The 20,890-nt window shown below is 39.5% G+C and overlaps 1 protein-coding gene across 4 annotated transcripts in view; it reads right to left on the reverse strand.

Annotated features, from left to right (window-relative positions):
* Window positions 1–20,890, reverse strand: part of dhx37 (DEAH (Asp-Glu-Ala-His) box polypeptide 37) — a 63,485-nt gene that overhangs the window by 33,323 nt on the left and 9,272 nt on the right. For 3 of the 4 annotated variants that reach the window (XM_069933203.1, XM_069933202.1, XM_069933201.1), the window contains exons 3-8: window positions 17,916–18,085; window positions 11,897–12,009; window positions 10,576–10,936; window positions 9,750–9,898; window positions 3,931–4,023; window positions 3,395–3,491 (exon numbers count right to left, since the gene is read on the reverse strand). In XM_069933203.1, coding sequence (XP_069789304.1) covers window positions 3,395–3,491; window positions 3,931–4,023; window positions 9,750–9,898; window positions 10,576–10,936; window positions 11,897–12,009; window positions 17,916–18,085 — 983 coding nt within the window. The remainder of the gene's footprint in view (window positions 1–3,394; window positions 3,492–3,930; window positions 4,024–9,749; window positions 9,899–10,575; window positions 10,937–11,896; window positions 12,010–17,915; window positions 18,086–20,890) is intronic. The other variant, XM_069933204.1, reaches the window with a different exon arrangement.

Consider the following 20,890-nt stretch of genomic DNA (forward strand, 5'->3'; position numbering starts at 1 on the left):
GTCATAGGAGCAGAAATAGTCAATTCAGCCCATCGAGTCTGCCCCACCATTTAATCATGAACTGATCCATTTCTCCACTCAGCCCCACTGCCCTTCCTTCTCCCTATAACCTTTGTTGCCGGGGCTAATGAAGAACCCCTATCTTGGAGGATCTTTCCTCGACCCAACACACTAATGACATTGTGAAGAAAGCACGCCAGCACCTCTACTTGCTGAGGAGTTTGCAGAGGTTTGGTATGACACCATAGATGTGTGGTGGAAAATGTGCATCGTGGTCTGGTACACCAATACCCCTGAGCATAAAGCCCTCCAAAAGGTAGTGGACACAGCTCAGGACATCTCAGGCAAAACCCTCCCTACTATCGAGACCATCTACAGGGAACATTGCTGCCGGAGAGCAGCAGCAATGATCAAGGATCAACACCACCCAGCACACGCTCTATTCTCGCTGCTGCCATCAGGAAAGAGGTATAGGTGCCAATAAGACTTGTGCCACCAGGTTCAGGAATAGCTGCTACCCCCTCCGCCATCAGACTCCTTAAAAAACAAACTCAATCAAGGACTCATTTAAGGAATCTTACTTGTGCACTTTATTGATTTTCTTTTTATTCTCTCTGTATTGCAGTTTGTTTACATTTGTTATTTGTTTACAGTTATTTGTTTACATGTAATCGCTGTGTAGTTTTTTGTTGCATTACCGCTAAGTGGTAATTTTGCCTCCCCATCAGAAAAAAATAATCTCTCAGGGTTACTTGTGATGACATGTATGCGCTCTGACAATAAATCCAAAATCTGTCTTCAATACACCTGATGACCTGGCTTCCACAACTACCTGTGGCAACAAATTCCACAGATTTACCACCTTTAAGGTAAAGAAATTCCTACACATCTCTGTTCAAAGCACACATCCTTCAATCCTGAAGTTGTACCCTCTTGTCTTAAACTCTCTCACCAAGGGAAACCTTTCTCCTCTGTTTCAATGAGATCCCCCCTCATCCTCCGAAATTCCAACGAATAAAAGCCAAGAGCTGTCAAACACTTCTCCCATGATAACTCTTTCATTCCCAGAATCATCCCAGTAAACCCCTTTGAACCTTCTCCAACTCCAGCACAACATTTCTTAAATGACGAGCCCTAAACTGCTCAGTTTTTCCATGTGAGGTCTCACCAGTGCTTTATAAAACCTCAACATCCAATCCCTGCTCTTATATTCTATTCTCTCAAAATTAATGAGCATTGCATATTTGCCTCCTTCACCACTGTCTCAACCTGCTCGTTTACCTTCAAGTTATCTTGCACAAGGACTCCCAAGTCCATTTGCATCTGAGTATTTTCAATTTTCTCCCTATTTAAAAAATAGTCTGCCCATTTATTTTCTCTACCCAAGTGCACGACCGTACTTTCTGAAATTATATTTCATTTGCCACTTCTCTGCCCATTGTCTTAATCTGTCCAAATCCTTCTGCACCCTCAGTGTTTCCTGTTACGAGCCCAAAGGACCCCAAGACGTGGCTTTCAAAACAAAAATTTTTAATAAACTTCAAACATGAAAATAGAATAAAACTTTAACTTAACTCTATTCTTATACTATACTCTACACTAACCCAAATTACCCCCTTCTAATTCTAAGCACACATGTATGTAATGTGTGTGTAAATTCAAGAAAAGTTATTTGATTCACAGTTCAATCTCACTTCTTCTTCCAAGTTCTCTGGTTGCAGGCAATCACCATACTGTGCACAGAATTTAACATGTATAAAGTTCACCAGGCTTGGTGCTTGAAAGGTAAATGTTTACCGCTCAGGAAGGTTCTTGTAGGGTTTGCAGAGAGAGATATTTGTTCCTCCAGGATTTCCACAACTGAGGTACCACCATTCATCACCTCAGGGTCTCGCTGATGAAACTTGCCCCATCAGGGTCTTCTAGATGGTAACCTCTTCCTTCAATCTACCACAGAGTTCCATTCCTTCTTCTATTTCAAGAGAAACATCAAACAGATAGCACTTCCACCCATCTACTGCTCTGGAACTTGCTTTCATCAGTTTCAAACAGTTTTCCCTGGATTGCACTTTTCAGTTACTTGTCAGTGTCCCACACACTTGACTGACTAAACTGTGCTGTTAACTCAACTCTCTCTCTCTTCCAACTGCAACTCCAAAGAGAGCATGTGATTCACATCTTGCAAAACCCCACCTTTCTGAGCAAAACAACAGGAGTTCTTTCTTCTGCTCTCATCTGTTGTTAGATAAACAAAATCCAGGGGTGACCTTTCTATGAGCACTTTGCCGAAAGAGTACAGGACTTAAGCAAGACAATGGTCAAGCATTGTATGCTGTCAGTTCAATGAACACCTCCTTGTGAAAGGTGCTTACATTCTCCAGAGATCCTGCAATGTGAATTCTTCAGTCTTTCAAATAAGATCTGTTTTAAAGTGTGTGAATGTATGTGACCTTCTCTAAAATCTTATAAATTCTCCCCAAATATTAATATTGTAACACCTCAACACTACCTGTTCCTCCACCTACCTTCGTATCACCTGTAAACTTGGTCACAAAGCCATTCATTCCATGATCCAAATCGTTAACATACAACATCGGCAAAATCTTAATTGCTTGTTGCCATCACCCCTAAAACTGAGAGCAGCTTTTGGTGCCTGCAACGATGCAGTTACAAGCCATAAAGCAGAAGCTGCTATCAGTTTAAAACTGTTCCTTCATGAGAGGTGATCTTGCAAGTCTTTCACCCATACAACAACACAGAATCAGATAATCAGACTTCAACTTTTTAAATATAGCTTTCTTGCTGAGAAGAAAAAAAGCCTTACGGATTGAATTAAATTCTTGATAGGGCAGATGTAGACCCAGAGGTCAAAATTAAAATATAGGGTCCAATATTCAGGTCAGATACAAGGCTAAAGAATTCTTTACTCAAGAGGAGACTCAATATATTTAAGATGACAATACAAATTTTCACATGGTAATCAATGGCTATGGGGTCCATGCAATGGAAAAGTGCTAAAATAATGAAAATACTACATATATATGCTTCGTTCATAATTACAGGTGTTAATCACATGTTTTATTTCTGCAACATGTTTTGGAAAAAAAATATAGATAATTGGTGTTTGAAAATTGTCCCGTCTAATTGACATTAAAGTTCTTGAATATCACAGATCATCCATAGCTCATGTCTAATTGTAAATTAAATCGGAAGAAGAGGAAATCTATGTCAGAGAACCACTTAATATCTGAAAACAAGTTTCTCCAAGATCAGGGGCTCTCTCATCCTTTTGTCTTAGGTCGGTAAATTGTTGGTACCTCAAAAAACACTTGCTAATCATTCATAAATCTATTACTTTCTAATAATATACATTGGGTAAATTAACTCAACTCACCTTCTGAACTTCTTTTAGAAGGACACCATCTGTCATAAACTTTATTTTCGTATCTTCAGTTGTATTTCCTTCATATCGAATTTGATAAGAAACCACCCTTCAGAGGCCACATGTTAAATATTCAGTATTGCCACAGTAAACAAATGAAAAAGACTCGTTCTGAAATATCTACATAAATGCATAGCAGGTGAGGACAGAAATGATGGACTGACAACTAAAAGCAGAACACCATTCAGATATTTCCTGCTTGTGCTCAACCTTGTAATTGGCATGAGACAAGAAGTGGATTTCCTTCAGGACCCACCAGCTCTCGGCAAGTACGAAGCACTAAAAGGTCTCCTTATCGCATCTCTCGATGCGAGCGAGTTGCACGGTTACTCCATGTTGATGGCCTGAGGAACCACGCCCCTTTAGAGTTAACGAACGACATGTTGGCATTGAAGAAAAACTTCAATCATTTCTTAAAACTGGAATTTCTGTAAAAATGGAATGAACTTCAAATACCTGCATATTTAAGTTCACAACAAAGAAGTTACCTGTGTGAAAGATTCATTTCTTTTGCAACTCGCTGGGACATGCTTATAGCTGCTACCCGCCTGGGCTCTGTGATGCCAATGACTCCATCATCACTGAGAATAATCAGGAGAAATAGCTTGATACTCATCATTAAATGGTTTCACATTTATTCTAAACAATAATTAAGTACATATGGGCTGAATTCCAATAATCAAATATGATACAAAAAATCTGCACCATTCACCTCTCCTTCCTTTCTCTTCAATTATCAGCAAAATTCTCCATTTCCTCTCCCTCTCCATTTAAGTTCACCTTGCTTTAACATCACTATTTATCTTGCTGCAGGAAGCGCTCACAGGTTCCACATCAGTCACTCGGGAAAGGCTAGTGCCCTTTTGATTTTTTTGGGGATAACTATTTTATACTAATGACCGCTAGGCTAGGTCTTCCCAAGTGCACTATTTTGCAGCTACATTAAATAAAGTTTCTGAAATATGGCTTGCCTGAAAGCCAACTGGGCCAAATTTTGGATGAAGTGTTCAATGCACACAGGCAACATAAGACAGATTTCTACTACTCTATTAATGAGATCACACCTCAAGAGATTTATTCATCCTTTAAACTTGGAGTTCTAATATACTGTATTTATTTTTTTCTCCAGTGTCTCCATCCATGTCTCTGACATGGATAGAACATTGGTTGGCAGACAGGAAACAAACAGTAGGGATTAATGGGTCCCTTTCAGAATGGCAGGCAGTGACTAGTGGCGTATCATAAGGCTCGGTGCTGGGATCACAGCTATTTACAATATACATTAGTGATTTAGATGAAGGGATTAAAAGTAACATTAGCAAATTTCCAGAATTTGGCAGTGTGAAATGTGAGGATGACTTGGACAGGTTGGGTGAGTGGGCAGATAAGTATGAGGTTATCCACTTTGGTGGCAAGAACAGGAAGGCAGATTACGATCTGAATGGTGTCAAGTTATGAAAAGGGGAAGTAGAACGAGATCTAGGTGTCACTGAAAGTAAGCATGCATGCAGGTACAGCAGACAGTGAAGAAAACTTGTTGGCCTTCATTACAAGGAGAGTTGAGTATAGGAGCAAAGAGGTCCTTCTGCAGTTGTACAAGCCCCTGGTGAGACCACACCTGGAGTATTGTGTGCAGTTTTGGTCTCCAAGTTTTAGGAAAGACATTCTTGTTATTGAGGGAGTATAGTGTAGGTTCACGAGGCTAATTCCCAGGATGTCATATGTTGGAAGATTGGAGTGACTAAGCTTGTATATACTGGAATTTAGACAGATGACAGGGGATCTGATTGAAGCATATAAGATTATTAAGGGGTTGGACACGCTAGAGGCAGGAAACGTTCCTGACATTGGGTGAGTCCAGAACCAGAGGTCACAGTTTAAGGATAAGGAAAAGAGTTGAGGATCTTTGGAATGCTCTGCCTCAGAAGGCAGTGAAGCCCAATTCTCTGGATGCTTTCAAGAAAGAGTTAGATAAAGCTCTTAAAGATAGCAGAATCAAGGAATATGGGGAGAAGACAGGAACAGGGTAATGACTGTGGATAATCAGCCATGATCACAGAGAATGGTGGTGCTGGCTTGAAGGACTGAATGGCCTACTCCTGCACCTATTGTCTATCGATTTTTAATATAAAATGCATTCATTAATCTACACTGGTCAAAACTAAGGCTTTGTACCAGCTCACCGGAGGCTTAATCGAACTGGCTCGGGAGGTTCCGAGTGACATCACGACATCACAATGTGATGCTGTCACTGGGAACGTGCGGGGTTTTTAATAGCTGTGTGCGACTGTTTGAGTAAATGACTTCGACTCAACTATGTCCGATCGTTTTCTCATTCTTCATTTTGTACTGCTGCTACATTGTAACTCCGAAGGGCCCAAATGGATTTTGGACCCAATATGGATCACACAGTGGTTTCGCTCAAACTGCTTGTCTTTTGGACCACTCAACCTGAAGTTTAGTTTGGGCCGGCTGAGGTGCAGTTCCACATTCGCAAGATAGAAGTGGATGCTACTAAGTACTCTCATATGGTAAGCGCCCTCAACTAGGACACAGCAAGTGATGAAGTGGATTTCCTTCAGGACCCACTAGCTCTCGGCAAGTACGAAGCACTAAAAGCTCTCCTTATTGCATCTCTCAATGCAAGCGAGCTGCACAGTTCCTCCATATCGATGGCCTGAGGAACCACGCCCCTTTAGAGTTAATGAACGACATGTTGGCACTGGCAGATAGCCATAGGCCTTGTTTGCTCTTTGAGCATTTGTTTTTAGAGTAGGTGCCAGAAGACATCCGCCTCATGTTGGGTGATGAGGACTGTGATAACCCTCGGACAGTGGCCGCCCGTGTACACATTCTGTGGCACGTGAAAGAGCAAGATACACAAAAATTAGTGCTACGATGGCTGACCACCGTAACAGCCTACTCTACGTCTGGGACGAACTCTCCTAGCGAAAATTTCTAGTCAGCACGGGTGCAGAGGTTAGTGCCCTTCCTCCTTCGGGCTTTGACACTTGTTCCAGGAGTGCGGGTCCGGTGCTCACTGAAGTGAATAACAGTTCGATTCGAACATACGGCACATGGACTATGCTTAAAATTCAGCGACAATAAGTTCACATGGAAGTTCATTCTTGCTACTGGGAGAGTTTGTCCTGACTCGAACAACAAATTTGCCAAACTTTTTGCAGAGTTTCCAGAGATTGTCACTCCTCGGTTCTCCACTGCCACACCCAAGCATGGCATCGCACATCACATCTTCACCCAAGGACCTCCTCTACGATGGCTGCTGTTCAACAAGTTGGGGCTTGCAAAACACTGAGTTCCACAAAATGGAGAAACTTAATCATACACAGGTCTGATAGCCCGTGGGCTTCCTCACTGCATATGGTGTCCATATACAGGATTTCACAGCTAATCCTCATGAGGCCAGGGTATTTTCTAAAATTGAGTTGGGTATCACCAAATACCTGTAAACCAGGAGGATGTGATCAAGACTGCCATCATAACACCCGTTTAGCCTCTTTCAATTTTTGAGAATGCCTTTTGGGCTCAACAATGCTGCAAAAACATTTCAGTGACTGATGGGCACAGTGGGGCATCACATAGACTTCCTTTTCGTATACTTGGACGACATAATCGTCGCCAGGCCACTCTCACAAAGAGCACATGCAGCATCTGTGTTTACAGGAGTTCAGGATAACTATGAACCCTGCCAAGTGCAAATTCGGGCAGTTCTCTATCGAGTTCTTGGGAGATCAGATCAGCTGCAAGGGTGTCATTCCATTGTCTAGCAAGGTGGAAGCCATCCTCAAATTTGCAAAGTCCAACACCATCAAAGGACTCCAGGAATTTGTGGGGATGGTCAATTTCTATTACCACTTTCTACCCTCTGCAGCTCATATTATGAGACCACTCTTCGACCTCATGTCCAGCAATGCCAAAGAACTCGAGTAGACAAAGGAGATGACGGTAGCATTCCAGCAGACCAAAGACACTCTAGTGAAGGCAACATTGCTGGTCCATCCACAAATGGATGCACCAACTGCCTTGACGATAGATGCATCTGATGCGGAAGTAGGCGGAGTCTTGGAACAGTACACCAATGGACAATGGAAGCCTCTACCGTTTTTTTATAGAAGGAACCTCCACTCTCTGGAAACGAAATACAGCACATTCGATAGGAAACTGTTGGCACTGTATCTAGCAGTCAGATACTTCAACTACTTTTTGGAAGGCAGGGACTTCACGGTTTTTACTGACCACAAACCACTAACATTTGCCTTTGCAAAGGCATCAGATCCTGGTCAGCCCGCCAGCAACGCCACCTACCTTACGTATCTGAGTTTTTAACCAGGATTAAACACATCTCCGGTAAGAGTAATGTGGTGGCTGATGCCATGTCCTGCTCCTTCATTCATGCAGTATGTGCCCTCTCTCTGGATGTAGACTATATGGCACTCATCAAAGCTCAGTGCCAGGACTACAAACTCCCGATTTATAGAACTGCTTCATGAGCCTGCAATTCGAAGATATAGCCTTTGGATCACAAGGTGACATTTCCACAGATCAGCCTCGCCCTATCGTCCCTGCTGCGTGGAAATGTTGCATTTTCGATGCTATTCACGGACTGTCTCACCCCTCTATTCGAGCGATGGTCTGCTTGATAGCTGACGTTTGTATGGCACGGACTCAAAAATCAGGTTGCGTACTGGCAAAGACATGCATGGACTGCCAATCTGCAAAAGTGCAAAGGCACGTGAAGGCACCACTTCAGCCTTTCCAGCCACCGCAGTGCAGTCGGTCCGCTTCCACTGTCACAAAGGTACTTGTTAACAGTCATAAACAGATTCACTAGGTGGCTGGAGGCAGTTCCTATGACAGACTCATCAACCGATTCATGCACCAGGGCTTTTATTTCTGCCTGGGTATCTCAGTTCGGCCTACCCACGTGTCACCTCTGACAGAAGTCCAGTTTACCTCCGCACTCCGGGACGTTTTGTTGCAACTGCTGGGAATGCAGCTCCACCACGCAACAGCCTACCACCTGCAGTCGAATGGCCTAGTGGAATGGTTCAATAGGCACATGAAGGCTGCACTGATGGTCCACCTCTGGGGACCTGATTGGGCAGACAAGTTGCCCTTGATCCTCCTGGGAATAAGAACGACACCCAAGGAGGATCTCAACTCAACTCCTCAGTGGCTGAGTTGATTTATGGAGCTCTGCTCATTGTATCTGGGGAGTTCGTGCCCACAGCATGTGGACAGGAGGTGCCACCAATTGAAGTCTTAGGCAGATTGCAGGAGCGGCTTGGAAAATTGGCCCCAGTTCCAACTTCAGGGCATAGAACAATGACACCCTTCATCCCAAAGGAACTCCGGGACTGTGAATTCGTGTATGCGCGTAGAGGTGCACACGGGCCATCCTTAAGAGACCATAGGAGGGTCTCTTCAGAGTGCTACGAAACAATCGTAAAACGTGTATTAGGCATTAGGGGGCATCCAGAGACATTTACAATTGACTGACTAAAGTCCGCTCATCTCAACCTTGATCAGCCCTTGCCACAACGCCTGATGCGAAGGCATGGATGAGCGCCCAAGAGCGGTGGACAGTAATGGCACCAGCGGTTTAGCCTCCATTTAACGGTTCTTTGTGGGGGGGGGGGCATCTAGTGGGGCTCACCGGAGGTTAAATTGAATCAGCTTGGGAGGTTCCAAGTGATGTCATCGCTGTGATGATGCCATTTGGAACACGTGGGGTTTTCAAAAGCTATGTATGACTGTTCGAGTAAACGACTTTTACTGAACTTTGACTCAACCACGTCTGATCATTTTCTCGTTCTTCATTTCGCACTGCAACAGTTGCTACAGTTTGATAGTTTAACATTACTTCTCTACTTTTCAATTTTATAACCAAAATGACCTTCTAGCGGACAATGCTGATTTAAGCACATTGATCAAAATATATAACACACCTTGTTAACAGTGTCAATTGGAAAATTAGATCATATCTAACGCACCAATTCAACTGACCTCACATGATATTTTGCATGAACGCATTTTGCAAATATTTTTAATTGCAAACAAACTCCAATCTGAATGTTCCAATCTAAATGAATTAGAATAAAAATGAGGAAACCTTTCAACCTGAAAGATGATGTAAAATTAGATAACTGTACAGGAACTACATGTTTTCCATTGGTATTCAGAGAAAGGAGGAATGCTCATTGCTAATATTTTGCTGCTAAATATTTTCATCTTCCAAAATATAAGCTAATTTTATAAATTTTACAACTAACATTTTTGAGCTTACCTGGCATATCCAGCTTCATAAAGAAACTGGGGAACTTGTGTTGTTTTGCCACTGCCTGTCTCACCACACACAACTATAACTGGATTATGCTTAATAGCCTCCATGACAACTTGCTCTTCTGGTAGAATTGGTAACTTAAGCCGAGCTTCCTGGAAGAAAAACCGGCAAACAATACAGTAAAATCATCTATTAATTAACATAGCAAGTGCAACAATACATTTGTTGAACAAAATATATATTTGTTATGGAGGGACTGCAACGATGGGTCATTGGATTGGTTTCTGGGATGGTGGCTTTGACCTCTATGGTGAAGCAGACTGTGTTTATAGTAAGAGATGATCTTAGTGAAACATGTTGCATGTCTAGAATAAAAAGTTACAATCTCAGAGTAAGGATAAAGATAAGATTACATTTCTACATGAAGATGGAAATAGGGTAATGAAGGAAACTGGAGTTGAGGTAAACTGCAAAGTAATTGAGCAGCAGAGAAAACTCAAGAGGAATGGTCTTCTCTCTGCTTCAGGTGCTTATACAGGTTACAAAGTTACCAAGGAATCTGAAAGAAACTCTATTCCAAGTTAAGCCGTGCTTGTCACAGCATCATATCCCAGTTATGCACAGTATGAATACAAAATAAATCTTGCAACATGTGTGACACATGATAGTAGCATGACCAACTATACACCAGAGAATGTGTTTAGACAATGGGAAATTACACTAAATTGAGAATCAATTTTTAAAACCATTTCAGACTATATTAACTACTTATATTAAAAAAAGAAGTGACATTAAAAGTTCTAAATGAAGATAGCAATTTACATTTCACCTGAATTTCTGGGGTTCTATTCACTGGAATAAAAATGGCAGACTCTGAAGAAGGCTGCTTCGTTGAGTTTTGACTGGTTTCTTTATTAACAAATGATTTATTTGTTTGTGCTTCTGAAGTGCTTGAGTTCAGAATTTGTTCACTGTTCACATTCTTCTCTTTTTCATTTGACTCTGGGCTGTCTCTCTCCTGATTTTCTACATCTTCCATGTGTTCTTCCTCCTCATCTGAACTATCTGAAGATGTGATTGTTTCGGACTCTGGTGTTTTTTCGACAACCTCAGAATTTCTTCTAAATCTTTTTCTGTTTGCCCCACTAATACTGTTGATTTGGCACTTGCTGTCAACTTCATGTTCGGACCTAATCAAAAAGAAAAGTCAAGTATTCTGGTTATTATTTCAGCAACTCCCTGTGCATAAAGGAAAACAGTATTTGTTTATCTGTTTCACAATTAATCAATCAAGTATCCTTCATCTTTATAATATAGTAAAGTAAACCCCTGGTATCTGGCACCTATGGGGACTGGTAGATTCTGGATAAGTGGATTTTCCAGTTGCTTGAGATTGTGTGGTGAGTGACTGGCACACCAATTTTAAATTTCCATATTTTTTACCTACTTATTTTCCATCCTTTTTTTAACCGGTTGCTAGAGGCTGCCGGTTTCTTGAATTCTGGATAAAAAGAATTTTACTGTATTCAGTAAATAGAATGAAACCTCAGTGCACTGATCCTCAGTGCAATGCAATGCAATTCTGGATATAGCAAAGGTTTTATTATGTCTTCAAAGGTAGAAATTAGGTAAATACTATCAACTGTCATACAGGTGTTAAAGCTGGGAAACCAATTACATGCGACAAGGTGGACATCAATTTGTCAGCTCCTGCATGTTTGCTTTCTTGGTCAAGAATAGTTCAAAAGAAAGTGAAAAACAAAATGGTAGAATAAATGTTTTTAGATCTGTATTCTACTCAATTCAAGATAAAAATCACAAATGCTCTCAGTGACCTTCAATAACAAAAAGGAAACCATTAGAGCATCAGAAGTAAATGCTGTCAAGAAATAGATGAATTATTTCAAAAGATGGGCAAGGAAAGAGCTGCTTTTTGCTAACCAGTCTATAAACATTGTTCATGAAATTGAAAATTCCCCCAAAATCCAGTTGCTCTAAATGACAATTTACAGGGACTTCTGGCACAATTCTGATGACAGGCTGTGACTTCAGATTTATGCCAGATTTTGAGGAGTGGCGGGGCTGCTGTAAAATTTTCAGTGTAGTCAATTAATCAAATAATTCTCTTAACCAATAAGGAAAAAACATACAGTTTAGGCTGGTACAAGCGTTCGCCGATGCCAATTTTTGAGGTGGTGTAGAAAAGCTTCATCTCAGATTCTGGGAGTTGACATTCGGCCAATTTACTCAAAATATCTTTCCTCTGTGATGAAAAATAGAAGAGAGTTGTGAGGATTTTCATCAACACAAAAATATGCATATTTTGTTTGGTCAAATAAAACATTACCACTCTAAACACCATACAAATCCACTGGGAGGTCAAATTCCTGACCACCACTTATTACATCAGCAAGAGGCTTGTTTAACTGTGTTTGATCTAGCATTTTTTAGATAAACCTGCAAATTTGGAGAGTTAGACTGGTCATTTTAAAATTGTCTAAATTTCTTTACAAATCCAGTATGGGCCAAAGTGCAGGTTCGGGGAGATTCAAACGATTTAACAGCTGTGGGTCTGGAGGCCTGACTTATTTCACAGGCCTTGCCAAGGTGTATTCTTTCTAAGACTTATTTTTTAATTCAATTTAAATTTATAGACAACATGGTAGAAGCCTTGTCCAGCCATTGAAATCTGTGCCATCCAATTAACCTTCCAATTCCCTTCTTTTTTGAAAGATGGGAGGAAACCAGAGCACCCGGGGAAAACCCACACAGGTCACAGACAGTGCCAGATTTTCAATTTAAAATGACACTCAAGTTATTACTTATAAGCCTCGTGAAATAAATGAATCCTTTAAAAACTTTTATTCAAAATTGTATAGTTTGGAATCTCTGAAAGACAAAAATAAAATAGGGTAGATATTTACCACGGTTAACTTTGCCTAGATTAGAGGTAAAAGAGGCTAGAGTTTAATACAAAACAACAAATCCCCAGGAGAGGATGATTTCCCATCTGAATTTTACCAAGAATTTAAAGACATTAATTCTTATTTTTATGGCAGTATTAGAACAAGCTTTGGAAACCCATACTCTCCCAGAAACATCTTTGATGGCAATAATTACAGAGATACAAACAAAAGACAGAGACTCTTTAAAGTCTTCATCTTAAAGAACTATTTCATTATTAAATGTAGATTATGAGATTGTTGCAAATATTTTGGTAAACAGAATGACTAAATTGTTACCTAAATTAATAAAGATGGATTAGATGGGTTTTGTGGAAAAAAAAAGTCGGCTGAAAGAGGCAGTGGCTAGATTACTTAGTTTAATTCATTTAGCGCAGAAAAGGAGATTTTAGTGTTGTAGTGGTTCTCGATGCAGAAAAAGCATTTGATAGATTGGAATGGGACTTCTCTTAAGGTGTTGGATAAATTTGGATTTAGATTGACCTTTGTAAATTGGATTCGGGCACTGTATAATAATCCTATGGCTAAAGTAGTTACTAATGGACAAGTATCTGCACTGATTCATTTGGCAACGTCAAGTAGACAAGGATGACACTTATCTCCAGTGTTGTTTATTTTAGTAATAGAATGACTTGCAAAAGCAATTCATAGTGATTTGGAAATAAAGGGATTTAGAATTGGTCAAGAAGAGCATAGTTTATTTTTGATATATCTGACTGAACCTGAAACCTCTGAAAAAATTATATATTTAATTGGAAGAATATGGGAAAACTTATGGTTATAAAATGAATTGGGATAAAAGTGAGATTATGCCATTAACAGAAGGAGACTATACTCAATGCCAAAGGGATACTCAGTTTCAATAGCAAAACAATGGTATTTTAAATGTTTTGGGATCTGTGAAGATAATAATTTGAAGAATTTATATAAATTGAATTATTTATTGTTACTTAAAAAGGTTGAGGAAGATATTTTTTAAATGGATTGATTTACCTATAACTTTAGTAGGAAGGGTTAATTGTATTAAGATAAATAAATTGTCAAGAATACAGTATCTTTTTCAAACATTACCTATTTTAATAATTTTTTTTCAAGAATTGAATAAATATATAAAGAAATTCTTCTGGAAAGGTAAAATGTCAAGAGTTTCTATAGAAAGGTGAACATGAACATATGAATTACGAGGCTTCAGCTTCCTAATTTCAAATATTATTACTGTGTGGCACAAATGAAGTTTTTTTTAAACAATTTTTTGAAAGAGGAAGAAACCGGCATGGGTAAAAATAAAAATGAATAAAATTGGAGAGAGAAAAGCAGAAGAATTTATATATACATGGGATGTAAAAATTTTATTTTTTTTAATTTTATTTTTTTTAATTTTTTTAAATTTTTTTATTTTTCACACCATAAATCACATTAGCCATGATGTACACTTTTTCTTTTTCACACATATACAGTGACTTTTTCTCCCCCCCCCCTCCTCCCAAGCCACCCCCCCACCCCCCCCTCTCATCCATTTTAGGTATACAATCTAGGTTGCATTGAACCCGTCAGACAATGTTGTCATTCAACAAAAATACACCAGAAATTCTACTGAGTCCATTCTTTTCTTTCCTTCTCCTTCCATCAACTTAGGTAATGTTTGTCCCCGGTAGGTTTTCGCCTTTGTATTTAATGTAAGGCTCCCATATTTGTTCGAATATTTCAATATTATTTCTTAAACTATATGTTATTTTTTCTAATGGAATACATTTATTCATTTCTATATACCATTGTTGTATTTTCAAATTATCTTCCAATTTCCAGGTTGACATAATACATTTTTTTGCTACGGCTAGGGCTATCTTAACAAATCTTTTTTGTGCATCCTCCAAATCAATTCCAAATTCTTTGTTTTTTATGTTACTTAGGAGAAAGATCTCTGGATTCTTTGGTATATTGTTTTCTGTTATTTTATTTAATATCTGATTGAGATCATCCCAAAATTTTTCTACTCTCTCACATGTCCAGATTGCATGAATTGTTGTTCCCATTTCTTTTTTACATCGAAAACATCTATCAGATACTGTTGGGTCCCATTTATTTAACTTTTGCGGTGTAATGTATAGTCTGTGTAACCAATTATATTGTATCATACGTAGCCTCATATTTATTGTATTTCTCATCGTTCCAGAACATAATTTCTCCCATGTTTCCTTTTTTATCTTTATATTTAAATCTTGTTCCCATTTTTGTTTAGTTTTACCATTTGTTTCCTCATTCTCCTTTTCTTGCAGTTTAATATACATATTTGTTATAAATCTTTTGATTAACATTGTATTTATAGTCACATATTCAAGGTTACTTCCCTCTGGTAAACTCAAATTGCTTCCTAATTTATCTTTCAAGTAGGATCTCAGTTGGTAATATGCCAGTGCTGTATCTCCAGTTATATTGTACTTATCTCTCATTTGTTCAAAGGATAAGAATCTACTTCCTGAAAAACAATTTTCTATTCTTTTAATCCCTATTTTTTCCATGGGATGTAAAATTGATGTTTGGTGAAAAAGAAACACCTTTGTTGAAGAACCTGATTAATTTCTAGAATATCTTTTGTTAAAGATACGAAGGAATTTTGTGTCAAAGATAATCAATTTTTAGATATTTGGTTTTGTAAGGGGATTATAAATGTTGATGACTGTTATGAAAGAGGTCAATTAATAACATTTGAACAACTAAGAAATAAATACGGAATATCCCAAAATACTCTTTTTTGTTATTTTCAATTGAGACCATATTTGAGAGATAAGGTTGGACCAACTATGTTTCTACCTGACTGTAGTGAAGTAGAAATTCTTATTAGGAGAGGAATTGTTAAGAAGTTTACTTCTACAATATATCCTTTATTACAATTATGAACTCTTAAGCGTGGAGTTCATAAATCTAGACAGAGGTGGGAACTGAATTTAAATACCACAATTGAGGAGCAAAGATGGGCAGATCTTTGTAGTGATTGTATGACCAACACTATTAATGTAAGATATAGATTAGTTCAGTATAATTTTCTACATCCATTATATCTTACACACCACAAAAATTGAATAGATTGAAATCAGACTTATTAGGCCAATGTTTCAGATGTGGTGAAGATATAGGAATTTGGTCCTGATCCAAGGTAAGATCCTATTGGTTGGACTTTTTGGAACAAGTTACAGGTGTCGCATTTCTGCAAAATCCAAATATATTTTTATTAGGAAATACTATAGGAACAAGACCTAAATTAAAACTGTCAATGTACCAATTAGAATTTATTAAAATTGCATTAGCATGGCAAGGACATATATTGCAGTTTGATACACATTTGGGTATGGCACGAAGAAATTCACAGTTGTATTCCTTTGGAAAAAATTACATATAATTTAAGAATAAGCTGTATTTTTACAAATTTGGCACCTATACACTCAAATATTAAGTTTGAATTTATAATGTACTTCTGGTGCCTCTAGACCCGTGAGAACCTCTTCTGAAATGTATTAAAAGTTTTTGTTTAAATATGTATGTTAGATGATATCCCTCTTTGCAATCTTAAAAGTTTCTTTTTTCTTTCACTTTATATAACTATATTTTATTTTCATATTAACTATTTTGAAGGTGGGAGTTAGGGGGCTTTGGCGGGGGGGAGGGAGGTGTTGGGTGGAATTATATACCATCATGTAGTCTTAGGTTGTTTTTCTATTTATGTCAAATTTGATTACTACATGTATGGAAAAATTTTTAAATAAAATATTTAAAAAAGAGCGCTGGATTCAAACCCGGGCCATTGGCACTGTAATAGAATTGTGCAAACTGCCACGCTAACTATGCCGCCCAGCAGTATCATCCTTAAAAGGCTTTGCGAAAGCTCATACTAGTTTCAAAAAATAGCTGTGATGGATCTTCTGGATTTCCCAGATTTTGGCGCAAGTAAACATTGTCAATGTTTAAGGGTATCGATGACCCAATGTTTAAGGGTATCGATGACCCAATGTTTAAGGGTATCGATGACCCAATGTTTAAGGGTATCGATGACCCAATGTTTAAGGGTATCGATGACCCAATGTTTAAGGGTATCGATGACCCAATGTTTAAGGGTATCGATGACCCAATGTTTAAGGGTATCGATGACCCAATGTTTTAGGGTATCGATGACCCAATGTTTTAGGGTATCGATGACCCAATGTTTTAGGGTATCGATGACCCAATGTTTTAGGGTATCGATGACCCAATGTTTAAGGGTATCGATGACCCAATGTTTAAGGGTATCGATGACCCAATGTTTAAGGGTATTGATGACCCAATGTTTTAGGGTATCGATGACCCAATGTTTTAGGGTATCGATGACCCAATGTTTAAGGGTATCGATGACCCAATGTTTTAGGGTATCGATGACCCAATGTTTAAGGGTATCGATGACCCAATGTTTAAGGGTATCGATGACCCAATGTTTAAGGGTATCGATGACCCAATGTTTAAGGGTATCGATGACCCAATGTTTAAGGGTATCGATGACCCAATGTTTAAGGGTATCGATGACCCAATGTTTTAGGGTATCGATGACCCAATGTTTTAGGGTATCGATGACCCAATGTTTAAGGGTATTGATGACCCAATGTTTAAGGGTATTGATGACCCAATGTTTAAGGGTATTGATGACCCAATGTTTAAGGGTATTGATGACCCAATGTTTAAGGGTATTGATGACCCAATGTTTAAGGGTATTGATGACCCAATGTTTAAGGGTATTGATGACCCAATGTTTAAGGGTATTGATGACCCAATGTTTAAGGGTATTGATGACCCAATGTTTAAGGGTATTGATGACCCAATGTTTAAGGGTATTGATGACCCAATGTTTAAGGGTATTGATGACCCAATGTTTAAGGGTATTGATGACCCAATGTTTAAGGGTATCGATGATCTTATTGCACTAGAAGGAGAGCTACTATTAGACCATTTGCTGCTGATTCCAAGGATTTGACCCAGTACTGATTTCCAGGACTGCAGACTTACTGCTTCCTCTTCTCCTGGGAAGGTGGTCTCTGGAATTTAAGGGCCTCGTGCATTTTAAACAACATGTATTCAAAAATAAATGACCATAGCTTGGATCTCAGGTTAAATCGACATTATAACACCTATCCTAAATGGAAGAGTCCACAAACCTCAATATTTAACAATGAACATTGTTCACCTGAGCTTTCTTTTCCTTCTGCTCCAATATTTTTTCCAGATGCTTCCTTTGCTTTTTGCTCAGAGGCTGCTTTGATACCCTAACTTCTTTGTTCACCTGCTTTCTTTTTGCTCTTTTTGCTGGCAGAACCAGTGCATTGCACTCATCAATTCCTTTTAACATGCTTCCATCTGCAAAAGCACAATTTGTTTTTAAAACTTAATTCATGCATATTCATCACTAATGATGAGAGTGAGGGGGAAGGGGAAGCCACAGCAAGCAATCCCTCTGGCTTAGCTTTCTGAAGTAACCCCTTAATTATGTTCACAAAATTATCTTCATAATTCCCTCCTTTTTAGGTCAAATTCAGATCCCATGTACACACTGGCTTGACAAATCCTCCATGTTATGAAGACTACTGTTACAAGTCCAGAAAACCCAAAACCCAGCAGCAATAGAAATTCACCAAGACAAATGGTTACTTAAACAAAAGTTGCTTTTAATTTTCTTTAAACATAAAAACAGGATCAAACTTTAACTTATTACAATTAACTTAAGGCAACTTAACCCCCTTTTAATTCTAGCACATGTGTATGTAAAATGTTTATGTTCAGGAAAGTTCTTTGCTTTAATAGTCCAATCATTCATTTCTCACTCTCACTATGCACAGAATTTAACATTTATGAATTTTCACAAGGCTCTAGTGCTTAAAGTTAAGCGGTTACCACTCAGGAAGGTTCTTGTTGGTTTCAGAAAGAGATAGGTTGCTTGTTGGACACACACAAACTGATTTCCTCTGATCAGAACTTCAGTGTCTTGCCGAAGAAATGTGACCCATCATGGGTTTTCAAAATGATAACCTCTTCTTCCAGGTCACCAAAAAATTCCTTCTGTTTCTCTTATTTCAGGAGAAACACTCCAGCCAGCCTTTTCCTCTTGTAAGGACTACAAGGGTTTTCAACAGGCTGAACTCAGAGCTCACATTCCATATTCAGAATGGGGTTTTAACAAGCCTGCTAGCTTGCCATGGTGCAGCCTCCACAAAAAACTCTCAGTTCTTTCTCTCAAAGAGATATTCTGTTTGGTCTTCTCTCTCTCTTTCTCCCCCTCCTTCCTTGCAAAACCACATGAGCCCTCGAAAACAGCAAACTGCAATCAAACAGATTGCTGGCACTGGAATCAGTTTCTGGCCATCTGTTGCTTTAAAGACAATAGTCCATTTATTCCATAACATTGGTCCAATTAACACCTACTTGTGAAGTCTCCATAGCATTCTTCAAAGTTTTTGTAAAGTTATTGTGGACATGAAGCCTCTATCAACAAAACTCTTGCATTTTAAATGAGATGTCTTTTTAGGCACTTTCAGGTGGCCAAATTCCCCTTGTAAAGCCGCATATTATGGCAATATGCAGCTGTCGGGAGGCCACTTGAATGCACAGGAGCCGCCTGTGAAGTGAACTTTGTAACCCTCCTCTGCAGCACAGATAATCGCTGCAGTAGTGGTCCCCCCAACCAACTGAATGCAGCCGCCTGAAAGCGGTTGCTAAGGAGATGACAGTCAGCTGTCAGGGCCTGACTGCTCCCCTCCCAGCTGGCCCTGCCCCCCGGCATGGGATGTCAGGGCAGGGACAGCCAGCGTGGGCTGTCAGCGCGGGGACATCCCCACACTGATACCGCTTGCCTGCTCTCTCCCAACAGCCCGATATCAGTCCCCACACAGTGGGGCAACTGGCGCGGGCATTAGTGGTTGGAATGGCCGGCGCAGCCTGTTGAGGTTCGGGCGGCTGGCGCCAGCCATTCCAATCACTAATGCCTGGCTGGCTCTCCAACCCCAAAACCCCGCGCCGCCTGCCCCGCCCACCCCAAGTGCTGCAGCCCGCGTCGGATGCCCCACAGTGTGGGGACAGATATCAGGCTATTGGAAGAGTGGGGCAGCAGGATCAGTGTGGGGACTTCCCTGTGCTGATAGCCCACGCCACCTGTCCCAACTGACAGCCAGCCAGCCATCCCAAACCTGACAGCCCAAAGGGACAGGAGCCGGAGTGCGCTCAGAAGCACATCCCATGCAGCTGTCCCTTCAGGTGGCCAGCACTGCGTTTTTAGCGCTGCCACCTGAGCGACAATTCAAAGGGCCGCTTCCTCTACTTCAGGCGCATTCTTAGCGGAGAATGCACCTGAAGCCTTTTGTGAAATGTTACTGTCTGTTTGTGAAGTGACCCACACTAAACCCTCACAATCTATCTCTTTTACAAACATTTTACATATAAAATATTGTACACCCCATAACACTACACCAGAATCTAAACTTTATTTTTTAACTAGAATAAGAATGGCCATGCAAGATTTATCCAAGTAAAGGCGACAGTGACATTGCTGTTACTTGTATACAACTCTTAAAACATAGTACAACACTAAAAAGGCCTTTCGATACATGTGCTGACTACTCCACAACCTAACCTTTCCCAACCACAAACCCACAACATTCTATTCTTCTTTAATCCACATGCCTATACAAGAGTCAAATGAATGTTGCCGTTGTACCAGCCTCCACCACCACCCCCAGCAATGCATTCCAGGCACCAACCACTAAAAAGGTTTACCTCTGACATCTCCCTAAACTTTCCTCCCTTCATTGGGACCTATTACCAAGCTGGGAAAAGATACTGCCTGTCCACTCTATCTCTTCTTCTCGTAACTTTATTGTCTCCTCTCATCTTCTGTTGCTCCAAAGAGAAAAACCCTAGTTGGGTCAACCTTGTTTCATAAAACATGATATCCATTCTTTTCTTTCTTTTAAAATATTTTTATTGAGTTTAACAAAAACCCTTTACACAAGGTATATTAATGATAACGGAAATCAAAATACATATCACATAAATTGTAAATGAGAAGCATAACCATAATTATTACATAACTGATTTTGTTCAGAACATCAAATTCTATAATTATAATTAAACCATAATTTGTGCTACATCCAAAAATAATAAATTCCTTGA

This window comes from Narcine bancroftii, chromosome 4 (genome assembly GCF_036971445.1).
Source record: "Narcine bancroftii isolate sNarBan1 chromosome 4, sNarBan1.hap1, whole genome shotgun sequence".
NCBI classification, from domain to species: Eukaryota; Metazoa; Chordata; class Chondrichthyes; order Torpediniformes; family Narcinidae; genus Narcine; species Narcine bancroftii.